Source organism: Pistacia vera, unplaced genomic scaffold (assembly GCF_008641045.1).
Source record: "Pistacia vera cultivar Batoury unplaced genomic scaffold, PisVer_v2 Contig567, whole genome shotgun sequence".
Taxonomy (NCBI): Eukaryota; Viridiplantae; Streptophyta; class Magnoliopsida; order Sapindales; family Anacardiaceae; genus Pistacia; species Pistacia vera.
Genome location: NW_022196409.1, coordinates 242,390 through 265,108, shown reverse-complemented (window position 1 = coordinate 265,108; position 22,719 = coordinate 242,390). Strand labels below are relative to the sequence as shown.

The following is a 22,719-nucleotide window of genomic DNA, read 5'->3' as shown; positions in this document are numbered from 1 at the left end:
GAATATGAAATGAAACAGGGAGCTGGGATTGAATTTGTGCGAACAGGAGAGCTATTTCAAGTGCAGATGTAAAGCAAAATGTCATGCAAACATTTCGCCACTGCTGCAGAAACTCGTTTCCATTGTGTTGGGAGAAAGATTTCTTGCGATTCTAAATCGATAGTAGAGGGAGAGGAAGATGGTGTTTGCGATGGCGGAGGCGCGCCTGACCTTTGAGGGATTCGGGAAATGATTGAAGCAAAGAGAGCTTTGATACTCTCTCACATAGACATTTCGGTGGTGTGCTTAAGATCCGAGTTTCAGTTTTCAATTTATAGGAAGTTTTCGGGTTTTCCATTTTTAATATTGCTTCCGTGTAATTGTCCCATTCGCCAAGGCTTTCGAATATCCGACATCCGATCCGGATGGAACTGCTGTGAGGATAAATCCCGATGGAAAATGACGTGAAAGGAACTGTTAGGAAAAAAGACTTTTGAGTGCGACGACAAGGTTTCGATAGTTCGGATTTTGGTGCTCAATCGGAGTTCAGCTTCCTTGCGTATTTCTTAATGTGCGGGAAAATGACAGATTTGGACCCACCGATTGAAAACTATTCTGAATGAAAAATAAAATAAAGATATAAAAGTTTTTAGAAATTTCAGAAAGCTATCTAGTGGTCCCATTCATAATGGAGTGAATTCTATTGGATTAAATCCGAATTTTATGAAGAAAGGTAATATTAGTTGATTTAAAATTCCTCCATTGGAATATTTCCAATCTGAAATCACACTTTCAAGAAACATAAAACTATAAAGGGTTTCAGAGCAGAAAATACCTCCTTAATATATGGAATCTTTGGACTCAGTTTCTAGGCAATTTGCTATTTGTCTATTGGCCTTTGATATCAATATGTGGGATTTCTTGCTGGGCTGTAATAAATTAATAATACCCATTTTTATAGAAATCAAAATTTTTAAACCCCATTATTAATTTTTTAATGGGTATTCCAACTCCTTATTCCTAATCTCAAGCCAATATGCACTTGCCCTTAACCCACCAAAACACTTCCACAAACAAAAAGCACTAAAAGTGATTCTAAAATTACATTAAACAAATCACTTCATGAACACAACGAGCTTTTAACTCAAAAATATGCAATAACACATTACTAATACTTCACAACACTCAATCTGGCAATTCTGAAAAGTAGGTAGAAAAGACCAACATGGTTCCTGAGCAGGCACTCCTCAGGCAGTGATTTCTAGCCCAGCCACATTTGCACAATCAATAGCGAAGGCTGGGGGCTGCATACACGCCATGTAAACGATTTGTCCTGGACCTTCATTCCATTGAATGTGAGGGCAGAAGTCAGTTTCCGAAAGTCCAGTCAAGCTGAAATCAAGGCATGGTAACCCAAATGAGGGTTTACATGTAAACAGGCTACACACGAGGTTTCTGTGTACTGAGCTACCTTCCGATTGCCACCAGGCTAAGCAAGTCAAATACACAAATGCAAAAATTGTATTTGCTTATTTATTAGCATATGTATATATAAAACCATGTACATGGTTCTCAGAAGATGTAATCTGGGCAGCGGAGGGAGAACTCTGCCACCTCGGCTTCAAATGGACGACCTTTTGGGTCTGCCAATCTGGAAGAACAGTATATTGACACATTAGGGAATAGCATTAGAGGATACTAAAACATTTACAGACACAAACGGTACAAAATGGAAGCACAGGAAAAATATATAGATTAATGACGAAAATGAAAATGGCAATATTAATATGATATGGTGTCCGACGTTGAAGGATTGGTCTTAACAATATGAAAACTTCAACATGTTGCTTCCCCAGCTCAACCATTTTAACAGTAGAAGCCAAGGAGGTTACACATTCTCTTCTTCGCTAGGCCAATAAATGCAAGCGATTAACTCAGGCTTGCTTTGACTGAGTAATGGACAAGCCTGAAAAAGTTTATTGATTAACATATCATGGACTATTCATTTCCTGAACAGAATTCTCTTCAGAGATACTTTTTCTGAATACAAATATGAGTTCTTTTTAATTGCTTCTGAACAAGGACTGAAAGGTAGCAGTTGGTACATATCAATGGGGCCCTTTTTTATAAGTCGGGCCAATAGTAAAGGTTCAATTGAAGAATGCTGCTTCAACATGTAAAGGATTCATATGAATTACCTGCCAGGAACAAATGTAAATGAACCTTTGACGGAACCTGATGAAGTTGGTAGAGGTGTGCAGCTCTCGTAAACAAATTCTTTCTCCCCTGGACGCAGGAGTGGAAACTGCAAACATATAAGAGAAGAATGAGATGGCCAAGGCTTCTAACAGAAGAAAATCTTCATTATAGTCAATGTCGGGTTACATATTTACAATCAAGAAGCTGGAGATCTGAAAAACCAGCCAGGAAAATCAGAGAGTGTTTGATCATTTTCTTTTTCTTTTTTCTCTCCTATAAACAACTCCAAGTGACATAGGAATTAGATCCATTGTAAGTTTGTCAGTTAATATCTGCTAGTTTGTCAAGCGTGTTACTATATCCTAATAGAATATGTTAAATACTATGATAGGATGTCTGACTTGGGGGAGAGTTGCCACAACACATTTGTGTAATATTTATATGACAATCCAACCTAAAAAGACATTCATCAAAGGCAGAACTGTTTCACAGATTTGAAAAAGCCCAAATTCTCCACAGTAAGAAAAAAATTCTAACATGACTTGATCACCAGAAAAATTTCCTATTGATGTTGAAAAACACCTTCCTATGCAGCAAGAACATGTTGAAAATGATAACAACAAAGCACTCATTTATTGTCAATAATGCTTGAAAATAAGGGTGGCTGTATAATTTAATAAAGCACCAGAAAATATTAATGTAATAATTGAGTCCACTTAAATTTTTTTGAAAGAAGAAATACAAGTGACACACAACTTCCACTGAACATGCACAGGGAAAAAATAACAAGTGAATTGAGTCATACCATTCCGATCACAGCCTCTCCACTAATGTCCGATACTACAACGTCATTAGCACGAATAACCCAGTGCCTCTGGTGCAGCTGGCAGGAGCTGAAATTCATACCACCAATGATGCATCCTTCAGGCATGAGGGACATGCGGATTGAATAAGCAAACAAGTACTTCTCAGAATGACCTCGAAGGTCAGCCGCCTCCGGAATAAGCACAGAAGAGGCACGAACCTGTAGTAGATAATAATTTTTACAAGGTTTATAACAACAAGATGACTTTGAAAATTTTATCTTTATATCACCTATAGAATTTTCAATAAATAAATACCTTCTATATGCCATAAGATTTAATACACAGAAGCTGCTAGAGCGTGCAAATATCCTACATTGTCCTAGCTTATATTGCTAGGATGATAAACACTGAAATCCTAGGCTCAAATGAACACAACAAATGCAATTCATCCAAAACTCCTCAATTATGCCAGATGTGAAATAGGTAATATTTACTTATTAAAAAAGCACCAATAGTTTTGAAACTTGAAGAGGTGTAACCCTGTAAAAACAAAGCTACGATTTGCTTGTTTGACTAAAATTTATGGTTCTGATTAGGAAAATTAATTTATGAAATAACTTAAAATAATTCTACACCAATTGTAAAATAAAATGATCTTATAACAGAGTGTTTTCAAAAGTTCAACAGAATGCACATCATTCATCAATTTGGTTGTATATGCACATCAGACTCATAGTGAACTGTATGTACATAATTGCAGTGCATGCTGCAGAAAGCAGCAACAACATAGCAGTCTAGAAGCAATAAGAGTGCATTTCTTAAAAAAATTTGCAAACTAGACAAAACTTTTCCATATGAGTAGATACATTACAAGAAGCAGCACCGTGACTAGACATTACACAGGATAAAAAACATTCTGCTAACTTTAAGAAAGAAAAGGTTTCAATTTAGTAAGGTTCTTGGATTTCACTTGGAATTATCTATGATAACCATGTCATGGTACACATATTAATATACAGTACAATAAAATCAGAAGGGCAAAAGAGCTACATATGAAAGGCAATGCAGTACATACCTTCACACCATTGGTTATAGCAGTGGAACAGAGGGGAGGTTCCTCAGGAAATAGGTTAATACTTCGGATACCTTCTTCTTCACGAATTTTGATAATCCCATTTTCTAAGCGCCGGGCATGCTCTTCTAACCATAGTAACATTGCGTCCTGCTGCTGATCACTGCTAGCATTCTGCAAATTTATCAGATCATTTGGAACGCATGGAAGCATTTCTCCATCTGGGAGAAGATTCCTAGTACCAACATAGAGTTGGCCACTGGTACAGTTGAGGAAGAACAACTTAATACTAGACGTCAAAGAAGCAGCCACAAGGATATACTTAGATCTGCTGTCAAAAGATATGTCACCTGTAATCTCCTGTGTCTCCAGGATTATTTGACTTAAAGGCAAAAGGTACACATTAACCATATGTTCATAAAAACAGTAGCCACCAATAAGACCCAAACTAACTCGACTATCAAAATCGTTAGCTGAGCATTCTTGACCATCACAAAAGCGATACAGAATCCTTGTGGGGACAGGCAATTTCACTTTCAAAATTTTCTCTAACTCTTGGATATCTGCTTCTGATGCACCCCTTCGAAGTGTAGCCTTTGCCTCTGGAAGGTTAATGGTCAACCAGTTTTTAAGTCTATCCCAACATCTTTTAACCCGTTTAACAAGAGGCCAGGGATACATATTAAAAGACTCCCGCCATGTCTGGTAAGTTGCCTGTGGAGAGAGGTTGAGAGAGCAGTCAGTAAACTGTTACTTCACGACTTAGGGAAAAGTACTAATAAATCCTATAAACTAACACTTGCCCTAAAAGCTTAACCTGATAGATAAGGCCCTTAAGATCTAACAAATCCCGTCAGTTTCAAACCACGCCAACACAACAACAAAATTTTTCAGAATGTACAATGTCACAATAGTAGCATAGCGACAGTTACTGTTATTGTTAACAAAATGACACAGTAACATTAATGTAAGCTGATAACACATTGAATATCACTAATAGCTAGCAATAAGATACCAATGCAATGTCACATGTCACTAAAAACCACTACTCCAGTAACATTACCAGGATATTTTTACTCAATATAACAAAGTGACACATTGTTGAGCGACCAATACACATTGAATACTACTAATATCACATTATAGGATACAATTACAATGTCACAAACCAGTTAAAGTCATTATTCCATTAACGTTACCAGGACTTTTACTCCCATCAACCAAAGTAACCCATTGTTGAGTACCAATACACATTGAATATTACTAATATCACTAGATACAAACGAGATGTCATGCGTCAGCAAAAGCCATGATTCCAGTAACGTTGCTGGGATTTTCACATCCGGTAACAAAGTCTGATTTAAAGTTATAAAAATTTATATTATAATCTTTCGAACAAAAAAAATAAAATAAATAAAAAAGGGATGTGCTTAAGGTTTACTCAAAATCTTGCTTCTCAGATTTATTCAAGTATGAAAGTAATATGTTATTGTATTATTTCTTTCAATTTTGGGATATTGTATTATTTCCTTTGTTAAGGTTTGGTATTTTTTAAAGTTTCACTAGTTATTAACAACAATGTCAGGTCTTGGAGCCCCCCCCCCCCCCCCCCCCCCCCCCCCCCCCCGAAAAAAAAAATCATAGATCCGTCACTGACCAAAATAATGGATAAATTTTGTTATTATAAAACCACCATTAATTTCCCTAAAAATAACCAAAAATACAGATTTAAATTCATTTTTATCAATATTCCAAAAAAAAAAAAAAAAAGAATTTATTTTTTAATCGTAAATCTTTTTGGATTTTGATGATATTTTGAAAAGGATGTGTATTTTTAGTTTAATAAAAAAAAATTGAGAGAAAAGTTTAATTATATAACAACTAATTACAAAAACACAGATGATATTATTTAATTACGTATACAATCAACGAATCATAAGACATCATATTAATGTATAGTGATGTTATGAGGAAAACTCTGTGTGATTAAGGTACATTTGCATTTAAACATGTACTCCATGAAAATTAAGTAAACCATAAACTCATTGTGGATCATGCATGCATTAAAAATATGTACCACCTAAATTCAAAAATTAAACATGTAAAACACGACATTATCATAATTTGTAAAAGTGTTTTCAAATATATTAACTAAAAAAAAGAGTATAGTTTCTTATAGATCATGATATAACAAATTGATTTTTTTACTTTAGTTTTTTATACTACTATCTAACCACTTATAATTTAGGACTATATTACACTATAATCAAATTTCCAATTTGTCTTTCACAACTCTTAGGTGATAGCTCCTTGTTTTTTACTTTTAATTTTTCAAATTCAAACAAAAAATGGAACTGCGACCTAAGAGTTTGTAAAGAGTTTGACTCTTAATTACCTTTTAGTTCCTAGCTTTATTTTGGGCTTACAATTTTAATTTCATTGTGAATTGACATTTTAAAAATAAATAAAATAAAAGAGTGTTGACATATTATTTTAAATGTATATTATATACATCTAGGAGTTAAAATTTTAATACACCTTGTTTGATATTGCCTTTTCTCAATTGAATTCCTTACTCTACCAATTGCTCTTGCAGTGGCTCCATCTCTTTTGTGATTTGAAGTACTGTACTTTGTAAGTGAATTAGACAAAAAGAAAAAAATGAGAGAAATTCCATTAGCAGAATAATTTGACATTAATGTGAAAATATTTTATAACAGACTAATTATAAATTAATGGGATTAAATTCATACAATACTCTATTTTCTTTCTTCTGTAGGCATATTTTTCTCTTAATAGTGTTAATTTTTAGATAATGTTTTCAATTGATACATCTTTATAGTTTTTTCTCCTTTGCATACCACCATATGAGATAAAATGATAATGTTAGAATATAGACTTAGGATGAAAATTTCAATTATAAGATTAAAGATATAAAAAGACATTAGTTAAAAGATGAAAATTTGAGAAGTTTAATATTTTTCATTTAATTTTATATAAAGGTATAAACTATGGACCGCTAATTTGACCGTATAAAAATAATAATGTTTTAATTTTAAACAACAAAATAAAGTAAATGGAAAAAAAAAAAAAAAAAGAGAACATATATTATTTCAACAACTTGATTATTTTATTACAGGGAAATTCAACCAAACTTTTGTACATCACAAGCTACTTGGAGCCAGTCAATATCATAATAATCAAGAGCGCTGTGGGCTCCACGTGCCAATGAAGAAAACACAGGAAAACGACTGGTATGGGTAAGACATCACGTGCAATCTTAGCCAGTGTTGGATAGGTTCGGGATTCGACACGCCACCAATCTATTATATTAAATGCTTCACCTGAGAACATTTGGAATCTTTCAAATAGCGGTCCAGTTCTGATTCTGATGTAACAATATTATTATCAGTGCTCCTCATATTTATTGTAAATATTTGTGACATCATCAATGATTTTTTTAAGGTATTCATTTGCATCGTTACCATAAATCTTTTCGTAAAACTGTTTCACAATATCCATTTTGAATCGCGGATCCAAAATTACTGTGATCACTAAAATCAATATAGAATTGTTCCAATATTCCTCCAATTCTTCTCGCCGCCCTTGATGCAAAGCTGAAAATGTTATGATCATCACTTTCTCCCACTGAACCAATTTCAACTAATGTCACTAAAATTGGGAAATACACATTTGCGGTTTTAATTGTAGAATCATACAAGTTACAAAAATCTCCTCTCAATCAGTTGACACTTTCCAACCGATGTGTATATCAAAGTTGCCTCGTTCCACTCCTTTTCTATAAATTTTTATAGACTTGAAATCAGAATCTATATCGTTCAGTTCACTAAATGCTTCTTACATCCCAGTACCCACTCAAGCATATTCCGGCCGAACCACCATATGAAGAGAACGCTTAAGGAAGTTACTGTTTTGGCCCTTGGACAAAGCTTTTTCTGCCGCATCTTGAAACTTATTTCACATTTGATGACGTCCTGCAGTAATCCCAAATCTAAATGCTTTAACTGACATATAACTTTCCCCAACCTCCTGACCTGTTCCAGATAGCGACAAAATAATTAACAAAAAATTCCGAATGACAGGAAATGAACCTCGTTCATTCAACCAGCTGTTATATCCTCGATAACTTTCCCACATTCAGCAATAAATACTGAATCTCCTACCATAGAGCATACTTTTGTCTATGTTCCAATCTCAAGCGCAAGCTTCCACCTTCATTAGAAAGTTTTGATCTTCCTCAACAATTTCTTCAAGATACATTTCGAGAACATCTTCCCGTCCTTCCAACAAAAAATACACTATTTCCAATTCCCAACTCCATCGATAAACCATTATTAGGAACCATAAGTAATCAATCTTCTGAATTGTTACATTAAACCGAGAGTTTATGGAGAACCCTAGAAGCTTATCCTCTCTTGGTCGTAAACATTAAGTATATCACCTTTATGCTGTTTAGGCCATACTTATAATTTTTAGCACCATCAGACCATTCGATTCTGGATCTATCAGACTTTTCTCTTTTTCTCTATTTACACATCCAACTGGATTTCTCAACCTCGCGACTTTTTAATGATTGTTGAGATGTGTGGTTCCACTCTTACTTGAACCTACAAGTCTTTCTTACAGTGTTTACATTCAGCCCGTTCCTCGCCATCACTTTTTTATACTTTGTGAAGTGGTCCCAAACCTTTGATTTCAGCTTTCTTTTTTTAGCACTTGAGGTGTTCTCTTGATTTGGAGTGGTCCAACATAGGCATTTGTTCTCTTGTTGGAGAGATTTCCTAGTATATCACGCAACTCAATCACCTATAATAAGCATAAAACTAACAAATTACTAAGATTTATAATAATCATATTAAAGGCAACCAAGTCAACTTATATAGTTTGCTAGCAGGATGGAGACATTGGCCAAGCATTCCAAGGATTACTAGATATATGTTTTTCTTTATCGTTGAGGCATGTATATGGTAAACACATAACTGTACTAAAACTAAACAAATTACATAAGATTTATCTGACTTTAATTTCTTCATACATTCATATAAGAGAGAGAAAAGGACCCTGTCCACGTTCATATCTGTTCCATTGACATCGGAAGATCCAGGTACTTCTCCCAGTTGGCTAAGATTCAATCTCCTTCACATATTTTCAAGGAGAAAAAGAAGAAACTTTGTCATTTTGGATTGGACAAGCAGAGTATTCACTGTAAAAATAAACATGGAAGTCTTTTTTCTCATGGGCTAATTAAAGTCCCATTAGTATAAAATCCCCTTAACCACTTCATTAATGTAATTTAAATATTTCTTGAATTAAAAAATATAATAAATTACTTTTAAAGAAGGCTATTTAACATCATTCAACTAATATTTTACTCTTATTTTTTGGAATACGTATTTATAAGTATTCTTGAAAGTAATATCATTTCCCATAGAATATTCTAATTATTTTCTATGTAGTGTTAGTTAAATATAATAAATATTTTCTCACTGAAATACTCTGAAATGAAAAAAAAAGAACGGAGAAGCATATTCATTCCCTTCTATTAAATTTTCTCCTTTCTAATTTTTTTTTTTTCAATACTATAAATGAGATTTACAAAAGGAATACACTATTGTAAGTGTAAACACATGTAACAATAATTTGCATTATTATATATTATTTTAAATAATAAAGTCATCTAGTATCAGCACATGGATTAGGATATAAACAAGAGTAATGCTACACTTACACCACTTTTTTACTATTTTTATTACATCATGATGTGATATATACCAAACTACACAAATTCTATTATAATATTAAAATTTAAAATAATTAAAAATTTGTGTGATTGTGACATATTTCACATCATGATGTTGAAATTGTGTAAAGAATGATTTAGGAATATCATTATCCATAAAACAATACTGAAATTTTCTTTCCAAGCATAAGTTGTCCTTGGACCATCCCCGGTCAGTGCTTTGCACTTGTACTCAAAGCCCTTGATTAATAGATAGACTAGGGGAATAGAATTTTGATCATAACAGGTAAGAACACTTGTGTGAATACTGGCATTTTGCTCTTCAGATTTGAAGAATTTTAGCTCAATCTGAGGACCCCAATGCTAATATTTGAAAGAAATGTACTTGAATAAAAACCAGAACCACAAACCCCATTTTTCTTTCCAAAATTCAGATAAACTTGTTTCTGTAATTAAGCAGAGACGTTTTATTGTGATGATAAGAGATCCAGTTATTAATAGGGACGTACCATACAACGTAAGTATGTATGGTTACCTGGACTACTTGTCGTTGAAGGGATTGAAGATATGCCATGATTTCTTGAACCCTTCCAGCACTTTCTGGGGTCAAGTTGTCCTTGTACCGTTTTACTAAATCTTTTAAACATCCATTCCCTCACTTATTTTCAACTGTCCCACCTGCATACATTAGTAAATTACATTACAGAGACATCAGAGGATAAAATTTTGTGAGAAGTGGAGATTGAAATCGATTTAACATGAATGAGTAAACAAATACTTATTGAAAACAAAAATAGGATCAGATCCAATGGATATCGCTTCCATCTCTTTCCTTACAAATGAGACTATTAATCAATATGCAAGTTTTTGAGCGATGAAATTTGAGCAATCCTTCGGATAAAGATGACAAGACAGATGAGCAAAGAGAAGTAGCAGTAGGGATCACTAAAGAGCTTGTAATAGTTATCGATATTCTTGAGGATGGATTTTCTCACTAAGACCGGCAACTATATAAAGCCAAAAAGTTAACCAATCCGCATGAGTTCTTAACCGAAGTAAGCGTTAAACTAAGAAGTGATAAAGTTGGTACAGTCATATTACTCGCTTGATTTCATTTACGAACAAGATCTCGCTCCAACTGTCAAACACTGTCCTTCCTATAGGTGTCGCATAAAAGTCGCGAGTTTGAGATTTGATACGAGTAGAGAGAGTTCTAAGGTAGCAGTCAAAATGAAAGAAGAAGGTGGAATTGGGAAAAGGCGAGAGGGACACGCTGCAGTGGTTGTTCAGCGTACGACCGATAGAAAACAACATCGGCGTTGGGCCCAGACAGGAGTTTGAGTTGGACCACGTGAAGTTTCGTCTACAGAAGAAGGTTCTAAGGAGTGGTGGTGGTTGGGTTTTGATTTTTCATGCACCTCGGGTGGTGGTGGGTTTAGATTTTTCTTGCGCGTTGGTGGTGGTCCAGGTCCACACGTTTTTTTTTCTTTTCTTCACCTGCAAGCAAGAAAAATTGAAAGGTTGTATTTAATTAAAAAGGATAGAGTTATCGAAAATTATGCATTGAATTTATATATCGAATAATATAATAAAATTTTGATCGTTGATTATATTATTTTATATAAAAATATAATGGTCAGGATTTTATTATGTCATTCGATGCACAAATTCGGTAACTGTAGCATTCTCTATTTAAATTGGTTAACATTTTTTTACAATTTTCTTTTATAAATATTAATATAATAGTTGGTTATTAGTTATTATATTTGAATAGATAAAATTTATTATAATTGGTCAATTACGAACTGAACATTATATTTGTAAAAAAAATTAGTGAAAAGGATTTGTGAGTATAATTTTACTAAATTGAAATCATTAATATGTCACAAATAGAAAACTTTCATTTTTAAAAAAATTAACCCAACTTAAGTGAGATTTACTATTCATCAAAACACTATTTGACCAAGTAACTAACTTATTCGATGATATTCTGTCTAGCTTTTTTAAGTGTAAATCTCAACCTTTTTATTCATATGCATTGGATCTAACAATTTACGGTTACATCGGTTAAAATATAAAACTAAGTCTCCATAAGTTTAATATTAGTTAAAATAAATAAAATAAATAATACTATATTATATGGGGCAGAATCTAATATTTTAAAAGTTGATGTTGTGACAATGAAATTCATTGCCATGACTCATAAATTTGTACTTCAATTTAAATCATTTAAAAGTATCATATAATGAACGAAATAATCCTAAATCATTTATATGAGCAATGTTATTTTATAAAAACATATAAAAAGGTATATAAAGGTAATCTCTATTATTGTTTTAATGATTTTTTTTTTTCTTTTTATTGATGTCACTTTGTAACTCCATTCATACAAGGTTTTGTATGGGTAAGATTTTTGTTTTTTAAGTATTTAATTTCGTACAGCCCAACATCTATATGAGAACACAAAGTTGAACAAGCATAAACTTTGCTGGGCCCTCTACATTACGAATGTATATTTGCTTGGTGTGAACAATTGAATTTTATGATAAAAGAATTATTATTTTTTCCTCTTCTCTTGTGGTGATTGTTTGTTACTGTTACTTCTTCAATCACTTTCTTCAAATTTAACCGGGTTTGTCAAGTGGATTGTGTCTCTCTTGTGCAAAGGTTAAATTAACCATATCATGGGGTCTAAAAGAGGTCTTCATATATGACATTGTTATCAATTCTCTGATAAAACATAAGACTAATAATAATAAATCCTTTGTCATTTTATCATAAATAATTTTATAAATATTATATTGCTGCGTGATTCATAATAGTTGGAAACTACACAGAAACAAGGGAACCAACATGGCAGTTTTCACAATGACTCCTTCAGTTTGTTGCAATCCTTGAGTGTGTATATAGGAACTAGGGTCAGTGAGTGGTTGTTTCCTGCACTTTCCTTGTTTTTCTTTACCTTTGTCAGTCAAAAAGATAAAGAAGGTGAGGTGGTTTGTTGTTTTCATTATCCGAATTTTTTTATTTGCGGGTTGGTGGTGGTCAACACGTCAGTCAGAAAGTTAAAAAAGCAAGAAAAATTGAATTAAAATTTAAATTTGTATGAAAAGAAATTATATATATATATATTTTGTCGATGATAATATTAATTTTTGGTAGTGTGAAGACAAAGTTTGAAAAAAGCATTAACTTTTCATTTGAGATGGAATCTCAATCCAGTTTTGTCATTATGAATGTACATTTGCTTGGTGTGAACACTTGACTTTTAACATATAGATTATCATTTTTTTTCTAGGCCTCTCTTGTGGTGAGTGTTACTCTTACTTCTTTCAATCATACTTTAGGGAGATTAATTGTCATTTGCTCCTAATCGATTCAATCAAAACTAAGCGACAGCTATTATACCGACAACATCAACAAATCTTTCAACCATTTGTTTTTACTCCAGCGTAAACCATTTTCCCACATGATATGTGGATAGGATGTTCTTATGCTAGTGTGAAAGGGTTGTTGCATCCATGGTCTCTTTTCATGAATTTTTTCTACAATTTCAATATAACAGTATATAAATTATAATTTATCTATCAAAACTCAAGTAAAATTCATTACAAACTGACATTGTGACTATCATATTAGGGTTATGTAAAAAGTTTAAAAAGTATGTAGATGTAACATTTTCAGTGAAAACAAAGTTTGAAACAAACCATTAACTTTGCATGGGACCCTCTTTCATTGTGATCGAACCCCATTGGATATTTTGCATTAGAATGTATATTTGCATGGTGTGAAAATTGGCTTTTAAGATAAGTTAACGACATGTTTTGTGTTGTTTTTTTCTTCTAGTTTTTGAATCGATTCTGGCATGAAGATCATAATTCTGAATTGGCACACTTCCTAATTCGACAAAGGACCCTAGCCAATTCAGCCACCGCCTTCCCTTGAAGCCTGGTAGTGCGCGTCAACGCCAGGGCCGTCTCTAGAACTTTGTGACCCTAGGCAGGATTTACTTTGAGGCCCTCTAATAATATAAGCATATATTAAAAATTATATTATTTTATTATTTTGCCTCTTGAGATAAAAAAATCACTAAGAGAGGTGAACAGCAATCGGCAGGCTAACAAAGTTATGTTGGTGGGGGGTTTTGGATAGTAGATGTTGGAGAATGTGTTGGTGAAATTGGTGATTTCCAATGCCAAGATTGATAAGAAAGGCCTAGAAGTCACGACCCAAAAGGTATCGATGGCTGGCGATTAGCAGAGTAAACGGATAGGTTGATAGCGGTTTTAGTGAGAGGGCTGAGGGGAGGAAGATGGTGGTGTCGGGAAGGCCAACATGTCAGGTACATGCCAAAAAGGCTGGAAATTATGTCTTTGGTGAGTTGGTTTGCGAGATTCATCAAAAATTAGTCAAATCGAGGGCTCAAGGTTGAAATGATAAAATGATGATTTCGGTCGATTTTGGTGAGAAAATCGATCGAAACCAAAATTGACAGAAATCAACTCCAAACCACTGGCAGTAGAAAAGGGCTGGAGATGATTTATGTGAATGTCAAATTTTGGATTGAATTGGGGTGATATTTTGAGATATGTAAATGACTATTTAGTCTCCCATTGTTAAAAAGGATTCAGTGTTAATTTGAGTATAACTAGAATATAAAAAGAGGTACAAACTTACTATTTTGTTAAACTTTGGGTGGTATATATGTAAAAGTTTATAATAAATTGGGTTTTTATGGCTTTTTTTGGGGCCCCTTGACTTAGATAAGAAATTATAAATCATTTCATTTTTAAAGATAGTCAAAAAAAAAAAAAAAAAAATTATACAAAATTTGGGCCCCCATTTTTTGGGGCCCTAGGCAGGTGCTCACCTGCCTACCCCTTAAGCCGGCCTGGTCAACGCCATTAATCGCCAAATTGGCCTGAGACTGGCGTCACACATGAGTGAGATTCATTTCAGATTCAAATAATTTTTTATTAATTTAAAGGTGAGAATCTAAAAATTTATGAAACCAAGGGTAAAACTTAGGGTCCGTTTGATACTAGATTGAAAAAACATTCTAGTTTTTCCAATAAAGTTAAACAGTAAATTGGTCTTTGGTTCTCTTATCTATATTATTTAATTTATTTAAACCCCCTAAATTTATTAATTTAACTAAATACCCCAATTTTTTTTTTTTTTTTTAATAGACAAAAACACCCCAACAACCCACATTTACCAGATTCCAGTACCACTACTGAAGCTAGCCAGAATCTGTATAATGGTAACACTACTAGTGGATCTGGCCGTAGTGCGCTGATCTGGCTTTTCCGGCCAGATCCACGATGGATATGGCCGAAAAAGGTTAGATTTACAGCAAAGATCTAGTTGTTGACGGCCAGATCTTTAGCCGTAGCTAGTCGTCAACGAAGCCAGGATATGGTCGTCGTTGACCACCAAATGCGGCCAATTTTGTCATCAATGGCCAGATCTACCGTAAATCTAGCATTTTCTGACCAATCCACCGGTTGATTTGGCTAAAAATGACATATCAGTGCATGACCGGCCAATCTAGCCGGTTGTGCGTCGATACGATGACTCGGCCACACTCCGCGTGTGCCAGGGTTGCGGATAATGTTGGGGTGTGTTTGGGTTGTTTTGTTTGTTGTTTTTGTAATTTAATAGGGATAAATGGTATAGTAAAAAACAAAAAGGATAATGAATTTCAATCCTACGTAATATTCACCAACTTTTTATTTGTAAAATTAAAAAAGTACCAGAAAATAAACCAAAAGGCCTTCCATCCATCAAACTTAAGTGGGAATACGTGGTCACTCTTCGTAACCATCCGGAACTGGTTCCCATTTAGTTGCAATTGGTGGGTCCAAAACCGGTCATATTAGAAATAATTCCTCTCGACATCAATTGAAGAGAAATTCGTGGAGGACAAGACTTTCGGATAGTCCAATACGACATAACCACTTTCGCTATCGGAAAAAAAAAAAGACTAATTACAAATTGCCATGTTTATTTTTTACAATAATGCTATACATATAAAATAACATTAAAATTTCAATTCTAAGGATATATTTCAAGTAATGTGATAGTTAATTTGATAATGTATACACTTATCTATCATTTTTATTTTATATTAAAGGTGATTCTATCAAATTAAGTGCAAAATTGAAAATTAATCAGTTTTGTCAATACATATTATTGTTATATTAATGGAGACTGATTTATTTTTTTAACGTATGTGATGCATTGATGCCCATTAAGACTGGGTCAAAATTGGGCAGATTCAGGAAGAATTGGATTGCTAAAAAAGGAGCCCACATTGGAAATCATTATCCTTGGGATTGCTAAAAAGGAGCTCACATTGGAATCATTATCCTGTTGAGTTGTTTATGGATAGTATTTTATAGAAGAGTCCATCAACTCTTTTCTTCTTTAATTTAACCATTAAATATTCATAAATGAAATTATCTATTTTCAACTCTTTAATTTGTTTCTCTTTCCATTTGTCACACTCAAATTTGGTTGATGTGGTTAGAGAATAGAGATGGTAAAGTCTGGATCTGATAGGAAAAACCGAAGTGCCGGGAGATTTTTGTCGCCGCAGGTAATGAATCTCATGCTCCGCGGCTTCCTCATTCCTCCTTGCTTCAACCTCACATCTCTTCGAACCATTTCTTGCTTTTCATCTCTCCAACACATGAATCTAACATATCAAATTGGGCTTAAGGCTTATTCGACGATAACGAAAGAGATGGAGCATGTGTAGAGACTACAAGTTTCCTACCTATTCAAACTATTTTCGAACTTTAAAAACATGTTTATAATCAATCAACGCTTAAATAATAACAAAAAAAAAATTAGATCACTACAGTTTGGAAATGATTTGGTGAAATTGGACAAGCCCTTACACGCTACTTTGCTTGTGTCACATTAGGCCACCGCGTGGTCCGCGACCAAGGCATGAAGGTCAAGATCACTACAGTTTCTGGCAGCGGCCCTTCAACCCCATCGGCAGTTCATCTTCGTCTACGCCTTCAACTTCCTCGAAACTGCTTCAACTTCCGGGGCCTCTGCTATCACTCCATTTGCTTCCATTGTTGCGTTACTGGGCATCAGTTTGGTTTATATGTTAAAATTGAGGGGTTAAATTATAGTCACATTTTATTTGTTCTATGCTTAAAGACAAGTGATAAAAATAATCCTTTGTTTGATCATTGATTTTATTGAAATATATTGGCCAGATAATTTTGTGTCCAGCTTCGTTTTGGGTTATTTTTCTAATCGATATTAACTTATTGATTGAAGTGGCCCACTTCTTTGGTATCAATAATTTCTTAAAATTCATTAGATTTTCAATAAGGGTGCTTGTGTGATTTTACACAAAAAGAAAGGGTTTTGAGGTAGCTTAAAAAACAAAGGATGTTTGTGACTCCTTTTGAACATCCTTTTTGATCTAGTGATTCTTTTTACTAATTTATTGAAGTGCGTTGGTTCGGAGATGTTGTATTACTAAGAATGTTATATTAATGGATAAATAGATTAACTTGAATATTATTAAATATTTAAAAATATGTTTGGTTGGTGGAATAAATTGGTGATATGTTATATTAATATGTTTGGTTGGAAGGAATAAATTGGTGTATGTTATTTAAATTACTAAATTGCCCTCTTTTTAAATATTAATATTATTATTTTTATTATTATTTTTTTATCATTTCTTTTAACCCCCACATTCACATTTGGTTAAAACACCTAGCCAACAAAAAAGTTTAAAACTTAACAAAAACACTCTCACCCACCTCAAGCCACTGCTGAGGCGGTGACAATGGTCGTAATGGGGCATGACAGCCAGATCTGGCCAACCGTGCATCGAATGGCCAACTTTGGTAGGACACCACAAAATCGTGCAAGACTGGTTAGATCTGACCAGTCATGCACTATTCTAAACGTCGACCCGCGACTATTTGGCCCCCCTATTAGGTAATTTTTTTTTAAAGTTCACAGGGTATTTATGTCCTAAAATTTTTGTATAAGGATAAAATAGTCCATAAATTTTTGTAAATTGTTTTCAAAATAAGGGTTAATGTCCAAAATTTTAATAGTTAGGGTAATTTGTAACAAAAATAAGATTACTAAGTAATCTTAAATATTTAAGAAAATGGAAGTAATCAATTACCTCTTATATTACCAATAGTAATTACTATTGTGTTTTGGAAGATTACTAGAATTTTTATGTTATTTGACAGCCATAAGTGATAATCAAGTAATACAAGATGACATTATCTCAATACATTAAGATTACCCCAACAAAACCACCACCGTGAAAGTACACCACCTATATTATGGGTTAGTGTTTGGAAGTTCCACCATCTGTATTAGAAGGATATTTCAATACCAATTGGTATCAAATTCAGATGAAATAAAATCCACAGTGGTTATATCTTTACACTTGTGGAGTTGTCGTGTCATGAAAATTCTTCCAAACAAACTTGCATAGCTCGGTCTACCATGGTCCTAAGCTTATCGCCTTAGAAATGCATGTGTTCTGAGGCTGAGTGGTTATGGAATCTCTTAGTAGATCTTCCCATTGAAACTCACCCTCCTGTTTCAGTATCAATCTATTGTGATTGTTGGCTGCAATAGCAAGAGCAAAGAACAAAATTTATAATGAGAAATAGACATATCTGGATAGACATATGATTATAAAGCAGTTGCTAAATCTGGGATAGTGGCCTTGACTTTGTGAAGTCAAAGTTAAATTTGGCCGATGGCCAATCCTCTAACTAACCACTAAGTAGGATGTTAGTGAATACATGTCCGTGATGGGAATTATTTCTAAAGCATAAGGCAAGAATGATGATAGCCCTCGCCTATGTGATTGGGATCCCATGAAGTAGGTTCATAAGGGTAATACAACATCTTTTGTCTTGATAAGTATTATCAATTTTATATTTATAGAAAAGTTCTCCCTATGGTGAGATATACTGATTGTAGTGAATAGATCGAGTAAAATCACTCTTAATGAAATCCCATAGCCAACATAAAATGATGGTGGGGAAAAAGCTGCAATTCACACCCTATGGAAATTCACCTATGTGAGTGTACAATTTGGGTCCTATTCCTATGAGAACTTAGGCAGCATCACTAGAGCATTCATGAAATCTAGATAGGCACAAGGCTATAAAGTGCGAAACCGCAAATAGTATATAATGCAGAAAATTTAGTGTGATGAAATTAAGCCTTTGAATTCATAAAGAAATTTTGGTTCATAGAAACTTAGTTTCACACCAATTTATGTAATTCAAGTTTAGTTACTTAGTGACTGATTCATAGTTTAAAGATACCGATTATAAATATTAAATTCCTAATCAGTGATGATTTGTTATTTGAAATGTGTGGGAGATTGTTATAATAGTATTCAAAATACAAACAGGTGGCAGTTTCACGTGTGGCTGTTACTTTTAATTTAATATGTGACAGTTTCAAAGTAATTGGAGCTATTATATATTAATAAATCGTAGTAATGAGCTGTTACTATTAATTATTTGGAGAGTAACATCATTAAGAATACACTTCAATTATTTTGGCTCCCATTTTCATATTTTGTTAAACACTTTTTAAACTCTTATCTTTTATAATCATCATTGCTTAGTTACGTTCTCTATTACTGTTTTTAAACCTTGTTAAGTGTGTCACTCTAAACGGAGGTTTGTAATTTAATCCTGAAGTTAGTCTGTTGTTGAGCATTTTTGTGCCCCAAAGATTCTTCCAGTAGGAGCAGAATTCTGATCTTCAGGATAGTGCTTTTGCACGCTTGACGTTGCTGTTTTGCTAATGTTTAGTTGCTATTTTGCTGCTGTTTTTTCCTACGTTTTTTCTGCTATTTGCTACTGTTTTTCTGCTGTCTTGCTGCTGTTTATAGGTTTTTGTAATAAGTCCAACAAATCACCTACTAGGGACAATGTAAATGAACCTTGCGAACCTGATGAAGTCGGTAGATGTGCGCAGCTCTTATAAACAATTCTTCTCCTCTGGACACAGCGGCGTAAACTGCAACAATAAGAAGAATGAGATGCCCAGGCTCTCATAGAAGCAAATCTTCATTATAGTCAATGTAGGGTTAAGATTTACAATAAAGAAACTGGAGATCTGAAAAACCTGCCAGGAAATCAGGAGTGTTTGTCATTTCTTTTCTCTTTTCTCTCCTATAAACAACTCACAGTGTAATAGGAATTAATCCTTGTAAATTAGTCTTTACTATCTGCTAGTGTGTCAAGCGTGTTACTATATCCAATACAATATGTTTAAATACTTTGATAGGATGTTTGATTTGGGGGTGAGTTGTGTGACCTGAATTACACAACACTTTTGTGTAATATGACAGTAATGCTTCAAAATAGGGTGGCGTATAATTTAATAAAGCACCAAATAAGATGACAAATTAATGTAATAATTGAGACCACTTAAATTTTTTGAAAGAAGAAAATCAGAAATACTATGCGCGTCCATCGATAATGTTAGAATATATATGACTTAGGATGAAAATTTCAATTATAAAGATTAAAAGATATAAAAAGACATTAGTTAAAAGATGAAAATTTGAGAAGTTTAATATTTTTCATTTAATTTTATATAAAGGTATAAAACATATGGACCGCTATGTTGACTGTATAAAAATAATAATGTTTTAATTTTAAACAACAAAATAAAGTAAATGGAAAAAAAAAAAAAAAAGAGAACATAGATTTATTTCAACAACTTGATTATTTTATTACAGGGAAATTCAACCAAATATTTGTACATCCCAAAGCTCGTTGGAGGTCAGCATCAAGATCATTACGATAAACAGTGCCTTCAAATCCACGTAATAATGAATCACCCATAGGTAAAGTGAGAGGTATTAGTAAGACATCACGTGCAATTTTAGCCAGTGTTGGATAAGTTCGAGATTCGACACGCCACCAATCTAATATATTAAATGCTTCACTTGGAGGACATTTAGAATCTTTCAAATAGCGAACCAGTTCTGGTTCTGATGTAGCAATACCATTGTTAGAGCTCTCTGCATATTTATTGTACATTTCTGTGACATCATCACTGATTTTATTAAGATATTCATTTGCATCTTCACCATAAATCTTTTCGTAAAAATGTTTCACAATATCCATTTTGAATCACGGATCCAAAATTACTGTAATCACTAAAACCAAATTAGAATTGTTCCAATATTCCTCCAATTCTTCCCGCCACTCTGATGCAAAGCTGAAAATTGGGAAATACACATTTGCGGTTTTATTTGTAGGATCTAAGAATTGTCTATTAAAGTTATCAACATTTTCTTCCAAGTCATTGAACACTTTCCAACAGTTGTACATCAAAGTTGCATCGTCCCACTCCTTTTCTATAAAATTTATAGACTTCAAATCAGGATATATATCCTTCAGTACACTAAATGCTTCTTTACATTCCAGTACCCACTCAAGCATACTAAATGCTTCTTTCAATTCCCGTACACACTCTCGCTTCTTATTATTTAATATACAACTTGTTTTAAAATATGAAACTTCAATTGAACCATTTGAATCTGACATAGAAAATGTTGATATTTAATATAGAATTTTCTTTTCATACTGGTTCACACGTATTTGATATTACCAACCAATAGCTATTGGACTTAAATTTTGATTAAACAACTGCTCAAACATATTCTTTCAAGAAAAGGCTAAATATTTGCACAATTAAGTCTCATCTGTATCAACATCGTTCCTATCAGTGTACAATATATACACCCTTGAATTGTGTACTCCCAAGTATTTTTATCATTTAAAAAAAGATTGGGGATTTTTATATTTTTGGGCTAACGTCCCAACAAGGACCTACCCCCCAGCCTAAAATAGGTAGGAAATAAAATTAATTCTCGTTCATACATGGGCTTTTCTACTGAAAAATGACCAATTTCAAATAGGTTTATTGCTTCCGCCCAAAATATGATTAATCCGCATGGGCTACGTGAGCCTCCAACAGTTTATCTAAGCCTATTCAGATGAAATGCTGGATCATTTGATTTGATTCGATTCCAGGTTGCTCTCATATATTAAAGTTCCAATATATATAATTATGAAAAAAGTTTAGAGTATATTATTTTTCGAATTTGCCCCTTCCCCTGAATTCCTACCTCTTCACAATATTTTTTTCTATTTTAATTTACTCCAAAATCAGAGGTAGATCTAGCCCCTATGAGAGAAGGCCTCATATATATATATATTTTTTTAAATTACTATTATATAGGCCCCAAAAAAATGCTATTAATATATATACTTAGGTTTACCCTCAAATTTTTTTAAAATGAGAACTATTATACATATATCTAAGCTCACAAAAAAACTTTTTATTAATATATATATTTCAATCCCACATCTTGTTAAAAGTTTAAAACTCTCTCAACTCTTCTTCTCCATAACTCCACGTGTTTTTTTATGACTTTATCTCAAAAATTCTTTACTCTTTCATTTTTTTTCTTATGGTATTTGCTCTTAAAGTTTTTGAAGACTAAAATTGTTGAAGTTTTCCTTACTCAAGGTGCCACAATTAACTTCGTTTTCTATTTTATTATTTCTAAATATATGTATTGCTCATTTCAATTTAATTCATTTTAGGGTTAAATCATACTTTTTTTTTTTTCTTTTTTGAGATTTTTATTATAATTTGAGTGAAAAAGGTTTAGATCTTGTGAGTTTATTTTGTGTTTTATGTCTAAGAATGTTCTTACTTTCTCAAATTAAACATTAACTATATTTTAAAAGAAGTTATTCTTCACCCTTCACCCACCACTTTCTTACATTTCAAACCTCAACATTTAGTTGCTCAAAATTATTAAAGAAATTTAAGTTATTATCTATGTTTAT

The 22,719-nt window shown here is 33.2% G+C and overlaps 1 protein-coding gene across 1 annotated transcript; it reads right to left on the bottom strand.

Moving 5' to 3' along the window:
• Positions 1 to 1,044: 1,044 nt before the first annotated feature.
• LOC116108654 (F-box protein SKIP16-like) lies at positions 1,045 to 20,982 on the bottom strand. Its single transcript, XM_031394898.1, has 6 exons — positions 20,616 to 20,982; positions 19,788 to 19,864; positions 4,060 to 4,770; positions 2,984 to 3,202; positions 2,178 to 2,284; positions 1,045 to 1,630 (listed from the first exon to the last, which is right to left on the bottom strand). Exons 1-6 carry the CDS (start codon positions 20,980 to 20,982, stop codon positions 1,552 to 1,554), a joined length of 1,560 nt encoding a protein of 519 aa, XP_031250758.1. The 3' UTR covers positions 1,045 to 1,551.
• Between the last annotated feature and the right edge of the window lie 1,737 nt (positions 20,983 to 22,719).